We start from the raw sequence: 22,364 nt of genomic DNA on the forward strand, positions 1-22,364 counted from the left end.
CCCAGCTGATGTTAAACATGTGCAACATTAAAAACATAATGAGAATGATGGTAAATGCTATTAGCATAGCAGAGCAGACTGCTTCCCTCCTGTGCCAAAACCAGCAGAGCTGACCCCAGGGCTCTGCTGTGGCTTATTTAATTCTGAGAATAAGTTTATGGGTAATCAACCTTCCAGCAGTCCACAATTCTTGACAGCTACTATTTCCAGCAAATACACTCTATGTTTTTTTTTTTTGGTCACTGAGCATTTCGTTCTTCTTAATATAAAGGCTCCAAGTGTGTCAGAGAGTTAAGAGTTGATCAAAGGGACATGTGGCTGCAGGGGTTTTGGGGGTGATGACATATTTCAGCCTCATGTGCTGTAGAGGACAATGTGGAGCTCGTATTTGAGATAAGATTCTCTGGGAGCACACTGAGTAGTCTGCTTGATGTTTGTTGTAGCTTGGGCACACAGGAAATTAGTGACTGAGGTGCAACCAAGGGCTCAGAGCTGAGACTGTGTCCAAATTCTCACTTTACAGTTGTAGGGGATGGATAACCTGAGAAGCTGTTCCCAAAGGATTTCAGGTAACCTGAGAAGCTGTTCCCAAAGGATTTCAGGTAACTGAGCATTTCTACTCTTTTTCAGATGCCACCACTAACTTTCAGCTAGGCCAATCTAACGTGAACATGGCATCTCCACAAAAGGGGAATTACTTGAATGATGACTTCCTCTAAGACTTATTAGCATAACTATAAAAATCATCAATAGTTCAAAAATGCACTATCAGAAACTTGAAGAATGGATTACATGTCTTACCACTACCAAAAATATTTTATTTGGAACATAAAGACATACCTAATAGTACACTACCCAAAGACAGGCTTCAAATGATGGGTGACAATTTTTTCCAAACCTAAAGCTGCAGCTGTTAATTATAAAAGTATAGACTTCTCTGTAAAACTTTAGGTTCTTCAATAGAAAATACAAGACACATTCATAAAATCCATATTTTATTTTGATAAAACCCTTATAAATATAAAAGAATTAATCAACTCCACTGTTTACAATATGTAAGAAATATGTAAAACTTCTGTTCACAATATGAAGAAGTAGCCTTATTCCTTTCTCTTCTGAGACCAACAAATCCTTTGTATCCTTCCTGCAATTTGTAAACATTTTTTCCACATTCTGTAGCTACTCACATAACAGGGAAACACATGAGATCCAATCCTAAGTCCAAAAAAGAGAGTGAAAACTATACAACACACTCTCACTTTTCTTTTTAGTGCTGCTAAATGCCTTTTTTTTTCTTTCAAGTTTGTGTTCTTTTCTTCAGAAAATATTCAAAAGGCATAGGGAGGCCTTGCAGAATATAATAGCTATATTCTGGGGAGGAGAAAACAAAGAATTCCACATATCTTCAACTAAGATAAAATACCTATATCTCTATATCTAATTTATTGTTCTAAAACAGCATATAAAGTCAATCCCAATTGTGATTTCCCTCGTGTTTGTTCATCAAAGATCAAATGACCCATTGAGGTAAAAGGCAGAGCATATAAAACCTATTTAAAAATTAATTAAAGGAGAGCAGTTATGGAAGATGAATTTATCATAAGTACTACAGAGATTGGTGTTAGTTGCTGCCAGTAAAACCTCTAGCTGCCTCTTCAGGTATCACTCACTGGATTTCACTATAGTTCTCACAGTTTGAGAGTAAATCTAATTCTATCCTAAGCTACATCCTATGGCATGTTCATTAATAAAAATATTTGGTGTAAAACACCCCGATCATATTCAGATAAAAAAGGGTCCTGAGAGAAACACTGCCTCAAGTCAACTTATAGAGACAGAAGTTTCAACATATAGCTACCGAGGGCTGAGCTTTTTATTAGATGTTGACTTGATTCCAATTTCTTTGGCTGTCTCTGACTATTCTCTTTGGTCTTGGAATATAAGTGCAACCACTGAAGTTCACCTATGACAGCAGAACATCAGCCAGCACCTTGACACATTCTATACCTGGGCAGTACTGTGCTGCACAGTGAGATGAGAGGTAAGCAGCATGTGGTTCACACTGCAGCGTGCAATGGTCTGGAACAACAGCTACTCCTGCCTCTTGATTTTAAGGGGCAAAAGTGTGATGCTACATGGATATAGTGTAATAATCCCTTATGTTTCACCAAATGCAACAAACTGGATTTAGGCACAAACAGCTCCCTCTATGCCCTTCCACCTTTCAGTTTTCAGGTTTCAGGACAATTTCATCTTGTGACATTGTGAAATTCAGGAATACCTAATCTACCTGACATAATCTTGCAATATACAAAATCTTTACTATTTGCTTTTTAAAAAACTATCAATCATTACATGATTACTGCTATGAAGCAGCCAGAATAACAGGATCATATAAATATCTGTCTTACTTAAATGCTGCTAGTCATTACTACTTTTTGTAGGAACGTAAATATGGTATTGCAGAAGTCAGCAATGAAATTACATCATCCTTGAAACTTTTTTCCTTGAGAACTGCAATGTGAGGTTTATACAGAAGCTAAATGTTATGTTAGAGACCAGAGGAATAATCCCAGAACATCCCAAATTGTCAATAATACCAAGGATCCTGTTCAGTAATTTGGTGGCAAAATTTGGGCAACTCCTTCACCATTTTTTTAGCAGTGACCTCTGTGTATGCAATGCTGATGCCTCAGTACTTCCAAGACAACGCACTCAAACCCAGTCAGACCTGTTAACATCAATGAACGTGTGACAATTCCAGACATACATGTGTGAGAAATGACTGCATGGAAACCACTGACAAAACAACACCTATTGGTTAAAAACAACTCACAAAAAGAAATTAAACATCACAAAGTATATTAACTACTAAAATGAATTTGGTCTTTGGTTTCAGAGGGAGCCTACTCTGGATTTACTCCTTCAATTCCTTCTGACTTCTCGTCCCCTCAGGGGCTGGGGAGGCCGGAAGTTTCTCAGCAAGCAGCAGGCGACCTCATCCTCAGCAGTGCTCAGGAGGCTGCGGAATTTGGCCAGCTGTAACCAAAAGACACATCAGGTTCAGCAGAAAACTCTCATGCAAATAGTCATGAAAAAGCATGTAAATAATAAAGACACTTGTCACTTTTTTCCACCTGAAAGAACAGAACTGTATTTTATTAAGTCATGGGGGAATGGCAATTTCACCATTTCTATCCTTGTAAATGAAAAGGGGGATTACTACTGAGAAAATATCCCAAAATACATGAAACTGTGCATAAGGATTACTTGTTTCCTTTATTCACACTTTGTCTTCCACAACCTGATCTAAACCAGGGGGTGTTTATACCTTTTTAGCTGGATTTCATAGTTTGGAGATTCTGAAATGCTTTTTGCCAAAAGATAAGATTATGTTTCTTTATCATACAAACATTCTGTGTATGTTTCCTTCTTCAAAGAGGATATTCACAATTAACCTGGAATTGCAGGTGTGGTGCTACAGAAAGCTTCTGCCTCTAGCAGTTACTCAAACCAAAAGAGACTCTAAATTCTTTTATTGTGAAGAACTTATAACTTCCAGGACAAGCACTTACTCATAACTCAGCATATGCTGTTCTCAGCAGAAACCCCATCAGAGCTCCATGTCTAAACCTTGGGAAATCTGAGGATGATTTCTGACCTAAGTACAGAATTTTGTTTAATTCCTAATCTTTACAATAGTTACTATTTCTATATATCACTTTACTTCCCTCCTAGGTTACCAATGGTAGGACAGTACCAAAACCATTCCATTATAATACAGCATTTAGTCGTAATGGCACATTGCATCATAATGACATAAAGAGCAAAAAATATCAATGCTACCTTGCTTCACCCCATTCTGAAGCTAACGTTTGTATTCAGGGACCTGTAAGTTTTTAAATAGCTTAAAATCTATTTTAAATTTCTTCCAACCTGAAAAGTGCAACAAAAAGTCTGTAGTAAACTCTAAAGCCCTAAAGAAATCCAAACTTGAGGAATAAAATTAAATGGTAGAACAGTATCAGTCAGGTGCTGACTGAACAATCACAGTGGTGGACATTAGTGGAAACACTTTAGCTGCATGCATGTTTATATTGACAAGAATATAGCAATTTCTACTTTAATACGTAAGATATAGCTAAAGTTTATGAAAAATTACTAATAAAGGATATACTGGACACTTTCCTACACCATGTTCCTGAGCCTGTTACATGGCTGTTTGTATACAGCATTTCACATTTTAGAATGTATTTATTACAGATTTGCCCAAATAGGAAGCTTTTAACCTGAGAAATGGCTTATCTTTGGAAAGTTGATACCTTAACACAAGTTTCCAATCCTAGATCCAAACAGTTGCAGCAAGCCTTACAAAACCAGATTGAGAGGAGTAAGGAAGAGATATAGGTGAGAAAAATACACACATTGAGCAAATAAATTACTTCCAATCAGTTGTAAACAGAAATTTGAGGTTTCCCAACCAGCAACCCATTCAGGGAACTGTCTTAACACTTATAGCAAAGACTGAAGTCACCATTTCTGCTATGTGTTCTCTACTCAGAAATACCTTACACCTAAGAGGATCAGCCCGCTGGGTGTCACTGTTGCCAAGTTAAGATACAGCATGAAGCTTTTACAAGAATGGCAAATAGACCCTTTTTTGTGGAATCACAGCTTTCCTAAAACATCAACTTATCACAACAACTTTCCTTCTACATAAATTCATCAAGTTTTATGTATTTAGAATGGAAGAAGACATTTACTACTTGTCTGCCAGATAAAAATGCCAAAGATGAGGTTTGAGCTGGATATACAAATAATTAAATCAACTGGAATTCCAGAATTTCTAAGCATCATCTGAACTCTTTTTATAGGTTCCATATGGATTATTTTTGTTTCCTAATTGTTAGTGTATGCAGATTCTTTTTAAAAATTAATAACAAATAGCTGTTACAGCAAGAAAGGCAACTAGTCAGAATAAATTTGATAGAAAAATTTTGACTTTTGAAAATCTTGTAACATCTGCAGTGCCACCCATAATATTGGGTGGCATTTACAATTTCCATTCTTACAAAAGCAACACTTCTATAGCAGTGAAAAATCCAAAGATACCTGTTCAGAACAAACACTTATGGGCTCTCTCAGAACAATCCAGATGACACTCTCAAGAAGAGGTGGAACAGTGAGAGAGCCAAAGTAAGTCCAGTAGTCCAGGGACTTGGGAAGCAGACAGCTGGGATCAAAGTTTGTGAATAGTGCTTTTTTCCCCTGGAAAGAAATAAAAGAAAAATACCAGGGCAATATTATTTAAAAGCAAGAGGCCAGGGTAAATAACACCAAAGGAGGTAGAGCTTGTCCCACTATCAGGTGGGCTGGCAGCATCTTGGGTGATGACAGGAGGTCCTCATCACCGCCCTTCTGATGAGGTCTTACCTCAGAGACAGCTTTGCTGTGACTTTCCTTGATGCCAGCAGGACACCATGAGAGGCGTCATGTTAGAACAGGCTCCCCTAAGTTACAGATGACCATGAGATGGAAGTGGTGGGGAGAAGACAAAAGATGTAAGACTTTCAACATGGTCTCTGTGGGGCTGGCAGAGTAACCCCACAGGTTACTGCCACTAGCTTCCCTCCTCGCTCCTCCAAGGGATTACTTCTGTTTCCCCCTGTACTGGACACCAGACCACAGATGTCTGTCTGAACATCATGTTGGGAGTCTGGCTAATTTCTCTTGCACAAGCAATAGGTTATTTCTCATCCTGTACCTCAGCAAAACAAGGAAGGAAGTGTTTTCCTCATCTTTTTTATAGCTTTCCATAAAGTATGTTTTTCCCCTGTTACTATCTTCATAGCAACAGATATATCAGAGACTGGGTTCTGTGAGGAATTCGCTGTTTCCTCTGATCTTTTGCTGCGTAAAAACTATGTTTTGTCTACTTAGTTTCAACTTAAACAGAATGCACATAAACTGACTCAAATTAGGTATCAATCATTGGGGATAAGGAAACATGAAGGTACAGGGAGTAGCAGCCAGGTTTCAAAAAACAAAAAACCTGACCAACAAAAGCAACTACCAATATTAGCTAGTATTCTTTTAGAAGCACTTGCTCACCTTGATTCTGATGGTGTCCAAGCGGTCAGTAATCTTGTTCAGCTGAGGGTTGCATTCACCAATCTATTAACACCAAAGAAAAAAGAAACACTGGAGCTCTAGAGAAAAGCAATAAAAATTAATAAAAAAGCAACTGCATAATGAAACTGCTTTATATAACTGGAGTGACTGAAATATCTGATGCATCTTCTGTGCAAGCCCGTGACTAGCTGGTCCTTAGAAATAATACTGGTCATAAAGAAGATTCACTCCCTTGCTAATAGTATTCTGGCTACTCATAGTAATTACTTCAGCCACAAAAGAATTACAAACTTTTCACTACAGGGGTATAGAAATGATTTATCTTTCATGTTTTAATATGTGGGACATTAAAAGTTACAGACTGACATCAGAAATTTAAACTGCTTATGACATTGAAAACAATGTTCTTACGTGAGAACATTACAAACTGAATTTGCGTGCTAAGAAATCCAGTGACACTTCCTTTGAGTCATTTAATGCAAACTGGAAAGACGGAATTACTGAACTGCTGAGGCAGTTCTTTGCAACTGTGGCACGGAATGGCTCTCTGACTGTGCCAGCACCAGTACTAGCTGCTCTCAGGAAGCTGTGTCAGCCACCAGAAACCACAGAATTTACCAAAGCCCTGTCCTTTGCCATAGATTGTGAGAATTCCCCATCTGCTTCTTCATACAGAATTCAGTGAAGCTGTTGCACAAATCTAATCTTAGAACAGGGAGAGAAGGCAAAAAAGGTATAAAATAATTATTAGGAAATTCTCCAGTTTCTGGGTCTGCATTATTTAGTTATTATTATTTTCTAGAAGAAATGACCAGCTCAGAAACAAGCCATTAAAAAACTATTTAAATCAAGCTATCCCCCTAAATGAACATGTTAGTCAAGAACAAGTTACTGGGATCCAAATGGGGGCAGCTGAATAAAGTTCCACATCTAATGTTGTTTGGGCTTGCAGACTAGGCAAACTGAAGAGTTTGACTGTCTTGAAAAATCTATTAAGCTGATATTTTTATTCTTAAAGGAAGCACTTTTTAACCCCAGCTTTCTATATTGGCAGGTAAACACTACGAAGGAAATAAATATAAAACAAGTTTCTCTTTAGCGATGCTTACACAAACCATCACTGTTATCTCTTTGAGCTTATAACGCAGATTTATTATGAGTGCTGAAGCATTCTCTTCTTACCTTCAGAAATACAGCCATAACTGCTAGTCCATCTGACTGACAAGCTGCTTCAACAAAACTGGAATACTTCTCTGCATTCCAATGGACCACATGAAGCTGGAAAGCAAAAGACACAGACAGCATCAACGCTCACTGAACTCAAGTAGTGGCAAATAAATATTACAACTTTACTGGGTTTGACATCCTATTTAACTCTTTTGTATGCAGAATCATTCAGTGTTCTAAATGCAGATAATTCATGAAATCAGTAAATATGTAGTTCACACAAATGGCAAAAGCATTTCCAGTGGCTAAGATTATTAAAAATTTAGTAGCAATCGGCATACCACAGTGCCTATCAAATTGCTGTTGGGTCCCCAGATTTTGAACTGAGAAGTTAAGACCAAAAAAAGCCAATGATTATATAACTGGAGGTTTAAAATCCATTTTTAGTACAGCTGATTTTAAAAAATGATTGGAATTCATGAGGATGTCATTATTATTTTACTCTTTTTCTTTAATCAAGCTTTCAGCAGCATTAATCATCCACATAAATAGCTAGAAAATAGGCAAATACACATAAAACTTGCACTGACCCCTTTTCCCTTGTTTAGCTTAAGGGAACATCGGCATTTCATTTTTGACACTTTTCAGATGTTATTTTCTATGACTATTAGTAGTGATGCCCTTACAAGCAGCTTGACTATCTCAGGTTTGAGCATTTGCATTTCCAACATGCATTATTCTGGAAGTGTCCCATAATATTTGCCTAAGAAGCTTAAACACCACCCAGCCAGGAGGGAAGAGGAAAAGCTTGTGATGTCTATTTCCATGCTACTTAAGTTTAAAAATTAGGTTTCCTAATTCCTGACCACTCTTCATTACGAGAGCTCCTGGTTCCTAAGAAGTTCCAGGTTGTTCCAGCCTTGAGCAATGGTCTGGCTGCCAAACTGGAGAGAGCACACTCACACAGCACTTAGGTCTGACTATTTCACAAACATTAATTACTTTCACGAATCCTCAATGGATTAGTAAATCTTATTACACATAATTTTTAGTTAAAGATGCTCAGAAGCATGGCATGAGATTGTCTTTTCTAAAATTGGTGACCATCTTTTCAGATTTTGAACTTCAAGAATGAGGAAAAGCAACTCATTGAATGACTTAAACTGGGACAAACCCATGAAAAAAAGGACTTCCTTTTGGAATACAGCATGTACAGGACAAGTAAAGTAAGAACAATTTAGGAAAACTGAAATCTGCTTTAAAAGATTTCCACATGAAGCAACATGGCTGTATGGCTGAAATACGGACCTAGAAGTATGAAGATTTTTATTCTAAATATCAATTCTTGCTTAACTTCTATAAGTTTCAAATTTCCATATCTATAAAATGGAACTCTTACTTGGTCTTACTTGACATCAATATTTTAAGCATTTGGGCTTTAAAGTGCTGAAACATTACTTGCAGCAAGTAAGGAATCCCACTGTCATCAATAATAATACATGTACAGCGATGATGACACCCATGCTGTCTCACAGCTTTAGAAATCCTTGAAGGAAAGTTGCTACGAATATTATACACTAAGCCAGGAGGAGAACATAGTCCACTAAACCTTTCTTAAGTGCATTAATATCCTGGAGTTCAGAGTGTCTGCACTGCTCCCTATTATAAATTCACAGAACCTATGCTGAACAACTTTTAAGCAATTACATTTTCTCATACACAAAAAGGAAACAGATACTCTCAGTCAGAAATTACCTTTATTGTGGATTTGGGAAAAAAAAAAAAAAACACCATCAAAAACAACCCAACAAAATTCCCACAGCTACTAAAAGCCCACTCCCTCATAGCTTTGCCAAAAAAACCCACAGAAGGTAACCCACCAAAAACCAGAGCCCCTAAACAGAGTGTGAAACACTTCTGGGTACAGACACGTTCTCAATGGCTTGTGACTTCTCTAAGGAATATATCCTGTCTTACCACCGTGGTGTCACTGCAGCTTGTGAAGAGACTTTGATCAGCCCGTATGTTGTCACAGAGAATGGAGCCATGGGTCTCTTCTGCTTCCTGGAGGGCTTAAGGGGCAAACCTTGCAGTCTTCTTTACCTGTACATGAATTCTTTCTTCAATTCAGTCAATGCTTTTTCTTCAAACCTTGCACATCTTCCTTACAAAGGTGAGCACTGAAAACATCTTCATGTCTCCTTCTGAGGTATTTTCTTTTGTGTGAACAATATTCAGAAGCCTTGGTTTTAATTCTGAGTTTCTTATCCCAAAGCCAAAGTGACATTTAGAGAGCTTCTTGTGGAGGGTTACCCAACCAACAGGTAACAGAAAGGCCTTTAGACTGGCTAGAAATTCAGAGATATTTTCTCCTTCCATTTGGTTTCTTAGATGGGAAACATGTATTTTCTCAGCTAGAAATTTGGGTTTGGTACTTAATGGTTTTAAAGCACCTCTATTAATTCTTTATATTCCATCTCACCTGGTTCCTGTGGAAAACATAAGCCTTTAAACACTGCAAATGTCACTTTTCCCCATTAGTGTTAGAAAATTGATCTTTTTTTCCTGACCAGTATCTCTTATAGCATTTCCCGTAAAATCTGATCACACCACAGTGCATACATTACATTTATTTCTTCTGTAGTATTATGCCTTTTATTTGGCCATTTATTTTTATACTTTTTACTTTTTAACCCCAGAAAACTCTGACACTGTCTGAATCACATGTTTTTAAAGATCTCAATCTCCTGAAAATATTCCATGGTACTTCCATTTGCAAAGAGGAATGTCATACTGAGAACTTCCTCCTGCAGATTACTCAGATACAAAGGAGACAGAGCAGGAGTGAATGCTCTATGCCAGAGCAGATGGTGCACCACCTCCACTGAAGCACAATCCCCACAGACAGCAGGCATCCCACAGATATTAAACCATGGTTCTCAAAGTCAAAACCACCACATTGCTAAGACAAAATGCAACATTCCTATGTCTTGCATAAACTTTACAATACATTGGCCCCAAATACAATAATTCTGTGGTTTGTCATTGAAGATGACTTTGAAAATATTCTCCAAGGAGGAAACAATGAAAGACAAAGTTTAAAATAACTCTTGAACATTAAGTCTCGCTCTTATAGAGCTCTTGTCTTCTGTACTCCTTTTTTAATCCTCTGCAAAGCTTTCAAAGAGGTTCTCCTTTGAGAAAGGACCAAACAAGCAACACTTCAGGAAGACCACTTTTCAATAAAATGAGGGGAAGATGAAAAGCAGGAAGAGGAAGGGCAACATTACTCTTGTAATGGAAAACTAGTCACAAGCTTAGAGGTACAGATGACTCCATGTAAAGCCTTACCTCTGCCGCATACTTCATCCCATCCACCGTGTGCTCGGAGCCAGCTTCATCATTGGACCCCCAGTGGAAGTGGATCTGGCGCAGCCTGTAGGTCCCGCTGAGTGGCCCCCCAGTCAGCACTAGAAATCCAAACAGAGGAAAAGGCTTCACTGAGAGAATGGAGTCTCTATCCATATCCTCTAACCTCACACCAGACTTCAGTCTTCGGACACTCCTCTGCTCCTGCTCATAAGTTGTCTCAGACGGCTTTCCATTTCTTGGAAGTGCTACAGAAACCCTCACCTGTCGAGGATATGACTATGAAAATTGCATTTATGGGCAGATTAGTGGGTTATGGCCAACTAAAGGGTATGCTGTTATTGTCAAGGTTGGATATTTCTCTGAGAATGGGAAAATACTTCTATTTTTCAACACTCAAGAGTTTCCTCTCTTGATTATATTCAAAAGAATCACTAAGAAATTAAGCTCAAAATATAGGTTTTATGAATAAGGAGCATGATCATAAAAAATTAATGTCAAAAGAATTTATTTTAATCTTTGAAATTTGGTGGAAAATAGGAGGAGCTTAAATTTTCAGGGCTCTTTCCTTCATTTGCAACTAGATCCAGTTATATCAGATTGAAGTCTGAGGAAAAGGAGTTTATATCAACATAAATAAAATTAAGCCAATGCTACATGTGCATTACACAACTGCAATATTACTGACAATTAGCCAGGGCTGGAAAGCATATCCTATGAGGAGCAGCTATGTACTTTGGGTTTTTCTAGTTTTGAGAAAAGGAGGCTGAGGGGTGTCCTCACTGCTCTCTACTTCTGTGGAGGGCAAGCAGAGAGGGAGCTGCAGGTCTCTTGTCTCAAGTATCCAGTGACAGGACTCATGGGTAAGGCTCAAAGCTGTTCCAGGGAAGATTTAAACTGGATGCTAGGAAGCATTTCTTTACCATGATGATGGTCAAACACTGGAACAAGCTTCTTAGAAAGGCTGTCAAAGCCCCAGGCTTATCAGAGTTTAAGAGGCATTTGGACAATGCCCTTAACAACATCCTTTAACTTTTGGTTAGCCCTGAACTGCTCAGGCAGTTGGACAACATGATCATTGCAGGTCCCTTCCAACTGAAAGAATTCTCTTCTCTTCTCCTCTACTCTATTATTTCTATTTCTATTCTGTTCTGTTCTAATTCTATTCAAACTAACACGCATATGGGTGGGTTTTTCATTATTTTGCTTTTGCAAGCACTCACAATTTTCTTGTCAGACTTAGAATCAAAATATCTCCTCACAGAGCCTGGAATGTGAATTACAGTACCCAGAGAGATTCCTTATTCACAGCAAAACAAATCACTTCACTCGCCCAGCTCTGTATGTCCTCTGAGTGTTTGGGATCAGTCTGGAATAGTTTACTGGCTCATCACAGAAATTTTAAGGGGAAATTAGGGGAGATTTAACCAGATGTTTTTTTTAAATTAAGAGCAGAAGGGATGACAATAGCAATTTTTTCTCTTCTAGGTTTAGTGCAAAACCTACATTTTCTTAGGAACAAAATCAACCAAATAAGGATAAAAGAAGAATTTTTAAGTTGCCTATTTGCTAACACAAGTAGCTTGGATAATGAAAAAGAACTAGGACTGTTTATTCTGGGGAAAAATATTTAACTTCCTTAAAGCTTTAACTCAAAAAACATGCGTTTACACAGCCTATAAACTTAGCAAACAGAGGAGATGGGGCAGTGGCAGTTTAAAATTCTTTCTTTTAAGGACTGTAAACTTAGATGCAAATGATCCTAGAAAAGTGTAAAGATCAGTGTTCTAACTGGCTGAGGAAAAACTATTATGTAGAAATGCACCAGCATGAAATATTTATGCTGAAAACTGTGGAAAATGGCCTGTTGATCTATTTGTGCCGCATCACACAGCGATGGTAAAACCATTTAATTTCAACAGTAATTAAGGAAGAGGGTACTCAGAATTTTTTAAGGCAAATATCAGTATCTTGAATTTTTAAAAATATTGGAAGATGATCAATAGAGCAATTTCAAAGAATGGAGCTAATGTGGTACCAAACAGCATAAACAGACTTACACAAACAGTTACAGACTTCAAAGCCCAGTTCCAATGTTGACCAAAGTGAGGAAATGGTTCGTATGGGAGTCAGTTAATAATGCATTAGAAGATGCTAATGTATTTAGTACCAATTAATTTGATTTTGTTTTCATGAAACCAACACATGGCAGGAGTTCTTACTTCACAGAGGTGCCCCAGAAGCCAAATTTGGACCCTAGAAAATTCAGTATTTTTTGAGCAATGACCTGAAAGAAAACAAAAACAATACTGATAAAGTTTGTCAGTGACAAATACTAGGGGAAATAGTGAATTACTCAATTTATGTTTGTGGACTGAAGAATCTGGTCCATGCATAGAAGATATGGAGTCTAGCGAAGGAGACTGGGTATTCCATCTGTTAATTATCTGATCAACATCTGTCAGTGCTTTGACACAATATGAACTACATTCATGGAGATACAACCTGGGGAAAGCAGTGAGAGGAGGACCGCATAACCATTGCTTTGGTACCAGGAGAAGCCTAGAGAAATATTGCTCAGGCCCTGTCACTTCATGAAAGGAGTTAAGAGAGTGGAAGAGGTTCTTGGTGTATTCACATTCATTAACTTTTTTTTCTTTTAAACTGTGAGGGTAATTAACAATTAGAACAACTTACCAAAGGCTGTGGTAGGTTCAGCATCGCTGGAAAATTTGAAATCAAGATTGTGTATTTTTCTAAGAGATGTGCTTTAGTTCACCAGCATCTACTAGGCTCGAAGCAGAGATTAATTCTGGGAAGTTCCGCAGCATCTGACACAAGGTCAGACTGATCATTGATGGTCAGCTGGTGGCTTTCAGGCAACATCCAATGTTGACAGAAAGTTTAAACCTAAGACTGTTCAGGAAACAAAAACATGATGCTGTCTTCATCTATGTCTCTCCCTCTTGCCACTATGAGCTAATAAGTCCTCAGGACTAAGGGGTCATCAAAAAATTAGTCTCTCTCTGGCTTTGATGCTTATGAAAACACTATGGCCTTGAATCCTCAGCTAAGCCTCACACAGCCACAAAATTATTTTATTGCTTGAAGATTCTGCACTCCTACAGCTTGAAGAGGTGCATGCTACCTTGCCCAAAATCCAAGAGAAGGTTTCAAAGATGAAGGCAGTAACATTACAAAGACTATAATACATCAGAGAACTTCTAAACAAGAATTATTGTTTGCAAAAAGGGAAGCTACATACTCCTGGAAAAGACTTGGGCAATAATACTTTTCAGAGAAGAAAAGGGATTACTTGGGATCTATTTCACTTGTTCTGTATTCGCTCTTATTGTCATAAGAAGGCCGAGTATAGGTGATAAAAAGGGGAAAAACATATAACCAAACCTGCAGCTAAATAAGAGATTTGAGTGATTCAGTTGGAATGAACCTGTAATGAGACACAAAGGATTCATCTGCAGTGAGAAAGAGAGAGCAGCATTTGAAAAATTGTACACAACACTGTTCAAACCAGGAGCTGGCACTATCCAGCTGGTGCAGGTGGATCAAACCATTCCTGTAAGTAGGGAATCCCAACACTTTCTGAGAAACACAACCTCGAACTTGTGTCCAAATATGTTCCCACTCTGCATCATGCTGAAAGGCAGGGAAAAAGGAATCTCTCATCCAGAGGAGCAAAGCCTTACTGTTTATTAGGAGTTCACACCCAGCAGTGAGACGTGTCCAGGCTGTAGGCATTCTGTTTAGGAACTGGTGGAGAAAGTTACAGCGCAAGAGTAAAGGAACAAACCTGATTTGTTGACGGTGTCATCAAACTCCACACTGGTGGAGTGCCCGTTGTTAAGGATGATTTTAGCAGAAGCTGGATCATAACTGGGATTTAGAGGACGGAGGGAGGGATCATACTTGGTTTCCTCAGTTTTGATGTCAATGGGTGACTGACGGTCTCCATTAGCGACAGGAAAAACCTCCTTCCAGTGGGCAGGCCCTGCAATGCATTGGAGGAGAAGTCTAAATTGCTGACAGCAACCTCATTGTTATGAAAGAAAACTCTACTTGAATTGTCCTCATCTACATCTTTTAAATTCAGAAAGGATGCATCAGGAAAACACAGATAAAACATTCAGCTACTTTTGCTGCATCATATTGCAATAGCAGGTCTCCAGACCCCTCCATGTACCTCGCATGCACCTTTAAAAAAGGCCACAGTATGTAGACAATTATTCCCAGGTAAGACTCAGCTATGCACAAGACACAACAAATGCTCACTCAAGTCAGGCATCCTGTATCCATGGGCACTATGTCCCAATAAATTTTTGACATGCCATTTTTGCCAAATATCGTCTCATTGTGTCTTTAAGGATTGCCTCTTTTCTAGGCAGAAATTTTTATGCCTTATTCATTTACTGCAAAAGACCTGAGAACACATCTTGCACCAATCACTCTGAATGAGATGGAGAGATGTCAAAAAATGCTGAGTGGTTCCTGGAGCTTGATGGCAGTGCCTGGAACCTGAACACACTGCTGCACCTCTGATCATCTCCTCCCAGCCCACCAACTGTGCACACCAGCTGTCACAAAGAAGAGAGATTGCCACCCTCTAATCATGAAGTGTCCATGCACACAGGCACACATACACACACACACACTAGTGTAGCACTGCCAAAATCAAATAACAGGAACACTCAGGACAGTGGTGTCTGCATGAGGTTTGTATTTCTACTGCCTTCAGCTGATGAGAGTAGATCTTCCAGACACAGAGCCATTGACCCAACTTGGGTAGAAATTATAGGACTAAAGAAACTGTTAATCAATACCAGTCATCTCAACCTTCCTCTCTCCAAGGAGGCTAAGCCAACTTTTCAGCCAAACCTGAAAAGTTAATAAATCAATAATATGGATATGAGAAAATAGCAAATAACATCCTAAAACAGTAAGAAAATCTTCACTGATAAGATGTGTGAGTTATCTGTTGTTACCTACTAAGCATCAGAGAGTTCCCAATAATTCACAATTAGAGTATATGTGCCATTGTTTAACTATATTTGGATAAAAGGGTAAAGAAAAATATGAACAGCCTGGGGAATATATTCTATAAAGACAGAAAATAAGGTTTAGGATGGAAAGGAGAGGACAGCAAGGGGAAAGAAGAAAGGAAAAAGAGAAAGGTGAAAGTCTGCAGGGCAAACAATCTTTCAGTATTAAGAAGAACACAGAACTTGTTTTTCCCCCAGGCTTATAATGGGTAAAAAGCATATTAAATCAATTGAGAGACTGGATATATGAAATACTTAATATGAGCATCAGAACCTGGTCAAATAAAATCTGTATCACTGGAAATCCTCATAACTAACTCCCTATACTGAAGATAACTGACCTCAGTGCAAAAATTGGGTTTGGGTCTTTCTGCATGGCTTAGCACTTAAATAAAAATCATGACAAAAAAGGACGAAAACGTACGATGCAGTGGTTAATAGCCTAACATCAAAAGCTGTTAGGTATTTTTCTTTCCTTGACTTCAGTAGAAGTGAAACTCACAGGTGCTAAAAGCACCCATGCACCCCGGCAGTAAATCAAGGAGGAAGCGCCCACAGCGCCGGGGGCTGCAGCTCGCACAGCACCTGGGCAGAGAATGATTCTCCTCTGAGCAGCACTGAAAAACAGAAGGGGGAAAAACTTTTAAAGAATAGCCTAAGACTTAAACCTCAGAACAAAGACAAAGGCCTTCAGTCCTGATTTTAAAAAAAGTACTTTTTTTAATTACTTCATTAACTAAACTCAATAAATAAATAGATTCTAAGGCAGAAGATAAAAATCCTACTGGTTTGAAACATAACACTGTTTAAACTTAATTCCTCTCAGTTCACAAAAGGTCATCAAAGCTATTCAATATTCTAACTACTTACAGTTTAGAATATAATTTTAATTGTGTTTTGATCCTAATACCCTGTAGTTAGGGATGCAACACAAAATTTTATTTGAAGAAGCCCTACTCCATAATTTATACCTCACTACCATGATTTGGAACTCCTAGAAAAAGTTTATTGCTACTTAATTTTAATAATTCTAACAATCCTTAACTGAGAAAAGCCAAAAATATATTTATGTGCTTAACTACTTGATCTCCTATTGCTCTGTCTCAGAAATAACTGTAGTTACTGTAATTAAATTATATGGATAACTTGTATTCAGAAATAATACAAAGTTGCCAAAAAGAGGACCCAAGGCTGTGATTCTGTCACTGCCTAATTATTTAACAGTAATACAATATTCAGTTCTAAAATGACATTATTGTTGGTTTGGCACTTGTTCTTGGCTCAGATGACCAAAATACTGGTTTGCTGTGGTAATTAAACATCTACCAGTAACCAAACTACCAGGCATCTGACCTTTCAAAACATACAGGAAGGTATCAAGAAACTTCAGCCCATTTTATACCACTAGGTTATATCAACAAGTATTACTTTCTATGTAATCTATTAGCAATCTAGTACAATTACCATGCTTTTGTCCCTCTAGGAAAACTGTGACTCAATTCATTTCTACAGATCCCAGCCCAATGCAAACTTTGTGTATGACTGTTGTAAAACAAAAGCTATTACTGTTGAAAGAGATACTCAAATACATGTCTATAATCAGATTTAAGACAGCGGGGTCTCCAGGGTGAAAATTTTTTCTGAAGTAGATCCCTCCATATTAAAATAATGTACACTTCAGTTTTCTAAATATGCACTTTCAGGGAGTATAACTCATTAATTCACCTCCTTTCATTTTTTCCTTTACTGAATGAAAGTGATTAATATACCAATTTTTGAACTTATGAAATCCTCTCCTGCTGTTGGGAAAACGTTCTCTTGCTAGAGGCAATTTTCTAGTAGCTCTTAACAATCAAAGCTATTGTGACTGAGATTTATGACTAAAACCTGAACCATCTGCTCTGAAGATTTCATGCCTTTATTTTACACACCATTACCACAGGCAATGAATTGTCTGACACTTTTAGGTCAGACTATCACTGCACATACCACTCACCAGCATTGCACACAGCCAATTCATGAAACAGGTCTCACAGTGAAGGCAGTTAGGAATTTGGCAGGAAACAGAACTCACTACAGCACCTCACAGTGCTGTGTTTTTACCCAGCTAAAGCTAAATATTAAAAATTTCATCAACAGGACAACTTGAGACAAGCCTAGTGAACACACTACAGGATACAGCTGAATTCTAATGAGCCTCTATATGTGCATAAATGGAGCATAAATGGAGCATGTACAGGTGAAAAGGGGTTTGGGTTTGTTGTTTTTTTTTTCACAGTTTGTTATTATATATAGAGAATTCATTATTTTAGAATGGTCTGGCCTTGACAGGATCATATCCTCATTTTGTCGCAGACATATTTTATGAAAAATCCTTTTGCCAGGATCTTTTCTCCTGAGAAGCTGAGAAGCTTCAGCTTCTCCAGGTTTTGCTGCTTTGGAATGTGATCTGGAGAGTTGTTTACCCAGCATGTAAAATTGTTTTTACTTGATGACCAATGACAGCCACCTGTGTTGAGGCTGTGAGCAGTCCCAAGATTTTATTATCATTCCATTCCCTTTTCCTTGCTAGCCTTCTGATGAAATTCTTTCTTCTATTCTTTTAGTAGTGTTAATATATCATTTTTTTAATATATATCATATAATGTATATAATAAAATTATAAATCAGCCTTCTGAAACATGGAGTCAAGATTGTCTCTTCCCTCTTTCCCACCACATCATTTATTTCTAAAGAGAATCCACTGCCCAGTTTGTCAATCACAGAGTGTTTAAATTTATAAACTTAGGTTTGCAAGTAATACAATTGCATATTAGGTTACAGGAAGATGAGCTCCAACAAAAGCAATTAAAAATTCATTATGGGTAAAATTAAGCACCTTTTAAAAAGCAGATATTGAAATGACGTAATTATTCTCAGAAAAAAAAGTATAAGGAGTTATAGCTCAACTGAATTATCTTAAAGGTCATTTGCAATCTAAATGATTCTATGAATTAATATCCCTTTTATTTATAAAATGCCTCAGCATTACTGTAGTAACTAGATCAAGAGAAATTTTTGCTGTAACAGACAATACATGTAAATAATTACCATATATTTCATTAAATGAATAGTAAACTGAAGTCAATTGTTTTCCCACTGTGGTCCCTTTCAACTTTACTCACTCTTTGATTTGCCTTTTAACTAAACATGTAAACAAAAAAGGAGTCAAGGGGCAAGAATATTCCCATCCTGACAGGAACCTTGAGCAACAGTGAAAAGCATGCATGATACCACACTAAAGCCAGTCTTCAAGATTTCAGTATTATGCCTCTACGTATAAGCAACATCAAAACTGTGAGATAAAAGTGGCAAGAAAGCAAAGGCCAAGGTTTTCACAGAAATAAAATAATGCCTTCATTTATTTCAGAAATAGGTGCATCAAAGTAACCAAAGTAATCAAAGTAAAGAGAACTTCTGCATTAGGGGTGTGTGACAAGATACTGGCAGTACGGAGGCTGCAGGTGTGGCTCCTGTGAGAAGCTGCTGAAGCTTTCCCCATGTCCAATAGGGCCAGTGCCAGCTGCTCCAGGATGGACCCACTGCTGGACAAGGCTGGGCCCGTCAGGGACAGCGCTAGCACCCCTGGGTAACAGATTTAAGAAGGGGAAAAAGTTACTGTGCAACAGCAGCTGAAAGAGAGGAGTGAGAATATGGGAGAGAAACAGCTCTGCAGACACCATGAGGAAGGGGAGGACATGGTCCCAGAGCCAGAGCAGATTCCCTGAGCCATAGTGAAGACCAGGGGAAGGCAGCTGTGCCCTGTATGGAGGTGCACAGTGAAGCAGAGATCCTCCTGCAGCCCATGGTGGGTCACAACTGGAGAAGGTGGATGTGTCTTGAAGGAAGTTTTGACCTCATGGACAGCCTACACTGGAACAGGCTCCTGGCAGGAGCCCATTGGAAGCCCAGGCTGGAGCAGGTTTGCTGGCAGGACTTGAGGTCCCCTGGGGAATCCACACTGGAGCAGTTTGTGAAAAACTACAGCCTGTGGGAAGCCCTCACACTGGAGAAATTCATGGAAGGCTGTTTCCATGGGTGGGACCCTATGCTGGAGCAGGGGCAGAGTGTGAATAGTCCTGCTGCTGAAGAGAAAGGAGAGGCAGAGACAACACGTGATGAACTGACCACAGCTGGTGCAGGAGAGTACACAGAGAAATCCTGTGGAGTGAAGGAGTGAAGTTGGGCCGAGGATAAAGGGAGGGCTGGAGGGAAGGTGTTTTATTTTCTCATTGTCTTGCTCTGATTTGATAAACAACAAATAAAACTAATTTCCCCAAGTCAAGTCTGTTTTGCTTATGAAAGTAACTGGAGAGTTACTTAACCTCTGAGCATTTCAGTCTATTTTCTCTGCCCTGTCCAGCTGAGGAGTGATACAGTGGCTTTGGCAGGCACCCGGTGTCCAGTCAGTGTCAATACCTAAATCTTTTAATTCTTTACCTAACAGTGAGCCCATGTCCTTAAACATAGATATTTCATATATGCAGACATGTATGTTTTAATATTTGCCCGTTTACTTTATGCACATAATGATTTATGTTGTGACTGTAGTGAGTAGCAATTGTGGAACTCAGAGTGAACACAGATGTCTTTTCAACTCTTCAGGCAGTCAACCACACTATATAACTGCACCACATTTAATTTATTTCGCTTTATTTCTGTCTGAATTGCAAAAAGTAATCTTAGTTTCGGAGAAACTATTTTCAGGGCCACGAAGGCAAACAAAATTTTCAAGAATCAGAGAAATTTCCTTCACTTGCCACTCAATCAAACAATAATAACAAGAAAAATCAGTAAAATAAATGCAGTAGAAGAGAAAAAGCTAAGAAATAAAACTGATGCTAGGGAAGAGCACTGAAGTGTTCGATATCCATGCCTCCCTCCTCTAATGTCCTGTGAAAGGTGTGGTGAAGGGCATGGACTGATGAGGAACTATCCACCCCACAGCTGCTCTGGGGCTCCAAGAAAGGAGTGAAAGGCAAACTCCCCCTCAAATATGTTACCAGGCAGGCAGCAAAAAGAGTTTTATAGGAGAGACAGGGCCCCAAGCATGGTCCAGGGCCACCCCAGTAGAAATTCTGGTCGCTTCCCCTCTCTATAAGTTGAGAATAGCAAACAAGAAGAGACAAGATAAGGGAGGGAAAGTGGACTTCTTATCTGGGCAGTGCAGGTGAAGCTCAAAGCATAGAAACATATGGAGAAAAAAAACATTGAAAAACAAGACCCATTTACGTCTTCAGGGGAGGGGTAAGGTAGACTGCACAACAGCAGATAACACACCCAATCATTGCAACATCCTTGCGATCCACCACCACTACCCAGTTTTTCAGGAAAAGTACATCCATCCAGAAAAGATGGAACATGAGGGCCAGGAAGGAAAGGTAGTACTTTCTACGCATAAACAGTATTCCAAAGTCTAAGTAATATGCACAAAGTCTAAGAATATGCACAAAGCATATTCTTATAGGCATTAGTATATGCAAATATATAGCTGTCTCACTTTGCTGTCACAGCATTTCATTTCTTTGTGTACAGACAATATAAGATATTCCATGTATTTTATCAGAGTTGAGCCTACAATTTACAAAAACACTTTTATTTCTACTTGCATGACTTGTGAGACCGTCTGCACACTGGAGCAGCGTTTGCATGACTGAAGATGCAAAACAGAGCCAAGTCTTTAAGCCTGCAGATGAGCCCATCTTGGGACTTCAAAGACTGACAAGATGAAACCACTGAACAACTAAAGTCCAAAAGCATCTCCTCTTAGGTGCATAGTTATATATTTAAATAACCCAGTCAAGTAACTAGGATTTCCCACCGTGTAGTAGAAGCAGAACAGAGCTGGAATCAGAAAAGCTCGGCTGGAATAGCAGTTCCGATCAGTGCAGCTGTCAGCCACGTACTCGATCTGTGCACGCAACTGTTCAGCTGAAGGAGCGAACGAAATCCCAAGCGGGAACGCGGCAGACCGGACCCGGAGCCAAGCCCGGCCCGGCTCTGCAGGCAATGCCGCACGCATGGACACCTCTCAGCCGCCTGCCTTGCAGAAAGCCGAGACAAAAATCGGCTCGCTCTCACGCTGCAGAGCATTTCAGCTCACCCAGCTCTCCCGAGGGCGCTGGGCTGCCGAGCCCGGCGGCGGCAAGCGCTGGCCGCCGGGCCCCGCTGCCCGCTCCGACGGCCCCGGCTCGGCCCCGGCCGCTGTTCCCTACCGTTGTGCTCGTCGTATCCCCAGTGCAGCATGGCTCTGCTCTCCTGCCGGCACGGCACGGGACAGGACAGGACGGGCTGGGATGGGACGGGATGGGGCGGGAGAGGCGGCTGCGCCCGATTTGAAGGCGACGGGGCGGCGACGCCCCGATCCTCGGGCGCTGATAACGAGACCTGCAGGGCTCCGGCCTCCTGGCCTGTCCGTGCCTGTTGTCGCCCCAAGCCCTTCGTCACCCAGGCTCTCCCCAGGCTCCCCCCAGCACCGTCGGGGTGGCCCGGGGGACGCAGTGCCATCTCTCAAGAGCCCGCTCCAACAGAGGGAAAGTGGCTCCACCAGCCCCCGTCCCGCCAGAGCACGAGTTGTGCGGCAGTGCCCATTACTGGGGT

General features: G+C 39.6%; 1 protein-coding gene across 2 annotated transcripts; it reads right to left on the reverse strand.

The window, feature by feature from the left end:
- Positions 1 to 982: 982 nt before the first annotated feature.
- On the reverse strand, positions 983 to 22,224 carry LOC132074969 (carbonic anhydrase 13-like). Of its 2 annotated transcripts, XM_059475091.1 has the most exons (8): positions 21,980 to 22,224; positions 14,480 to 14,677; positions 12,729 to 12,764; positions 10,651 to 10,769; positions 7,315 to 7,410; positions 6,112 to 6,174; positions 5,113 to 5,268; positions 983 to 3,039 (listed from the first exon to the last, which is right to left on the reverse strand). In XM_059475091.1, exons 1-8 carry the CDS (start codon positions 22,008 to 22,010, stop codon positions 2,926 to 2,928), a joined length of 813 nt encoding a protein of 270 aa, XP_059331074.1. In that variant the 5' UTR covers positions 22,011 to 22,224; the 3' UTR covers positions 983 to 2,925. The 2 variants fall into 2 exon arrangements, with proteins under 2 accessions (XP_059331074.1, XP_059331065.1); XM_059475082.1 differs by lacking the exon at positions 12,729 to 12,764.
- Between the last annotated feature and the right edge of the window lie 140 nt (positions 22,225 to 22,364).

Source organism: Ammospiza nelsoni, chromosome 1 (genome assembly GCF_027579445.1).
Source record: "Ammospiza nelsoni isolate bAmmNel1 chromosome 1, bAmmNel1.pri, whole genome shotgun sequence".
Classification (NCBI taxonomy): Eukaryota; Metazoa; Chordata; class Aves; order Passeriformes; family Passerellidae; genus Ammospiza; species Ammospiza nelsoni.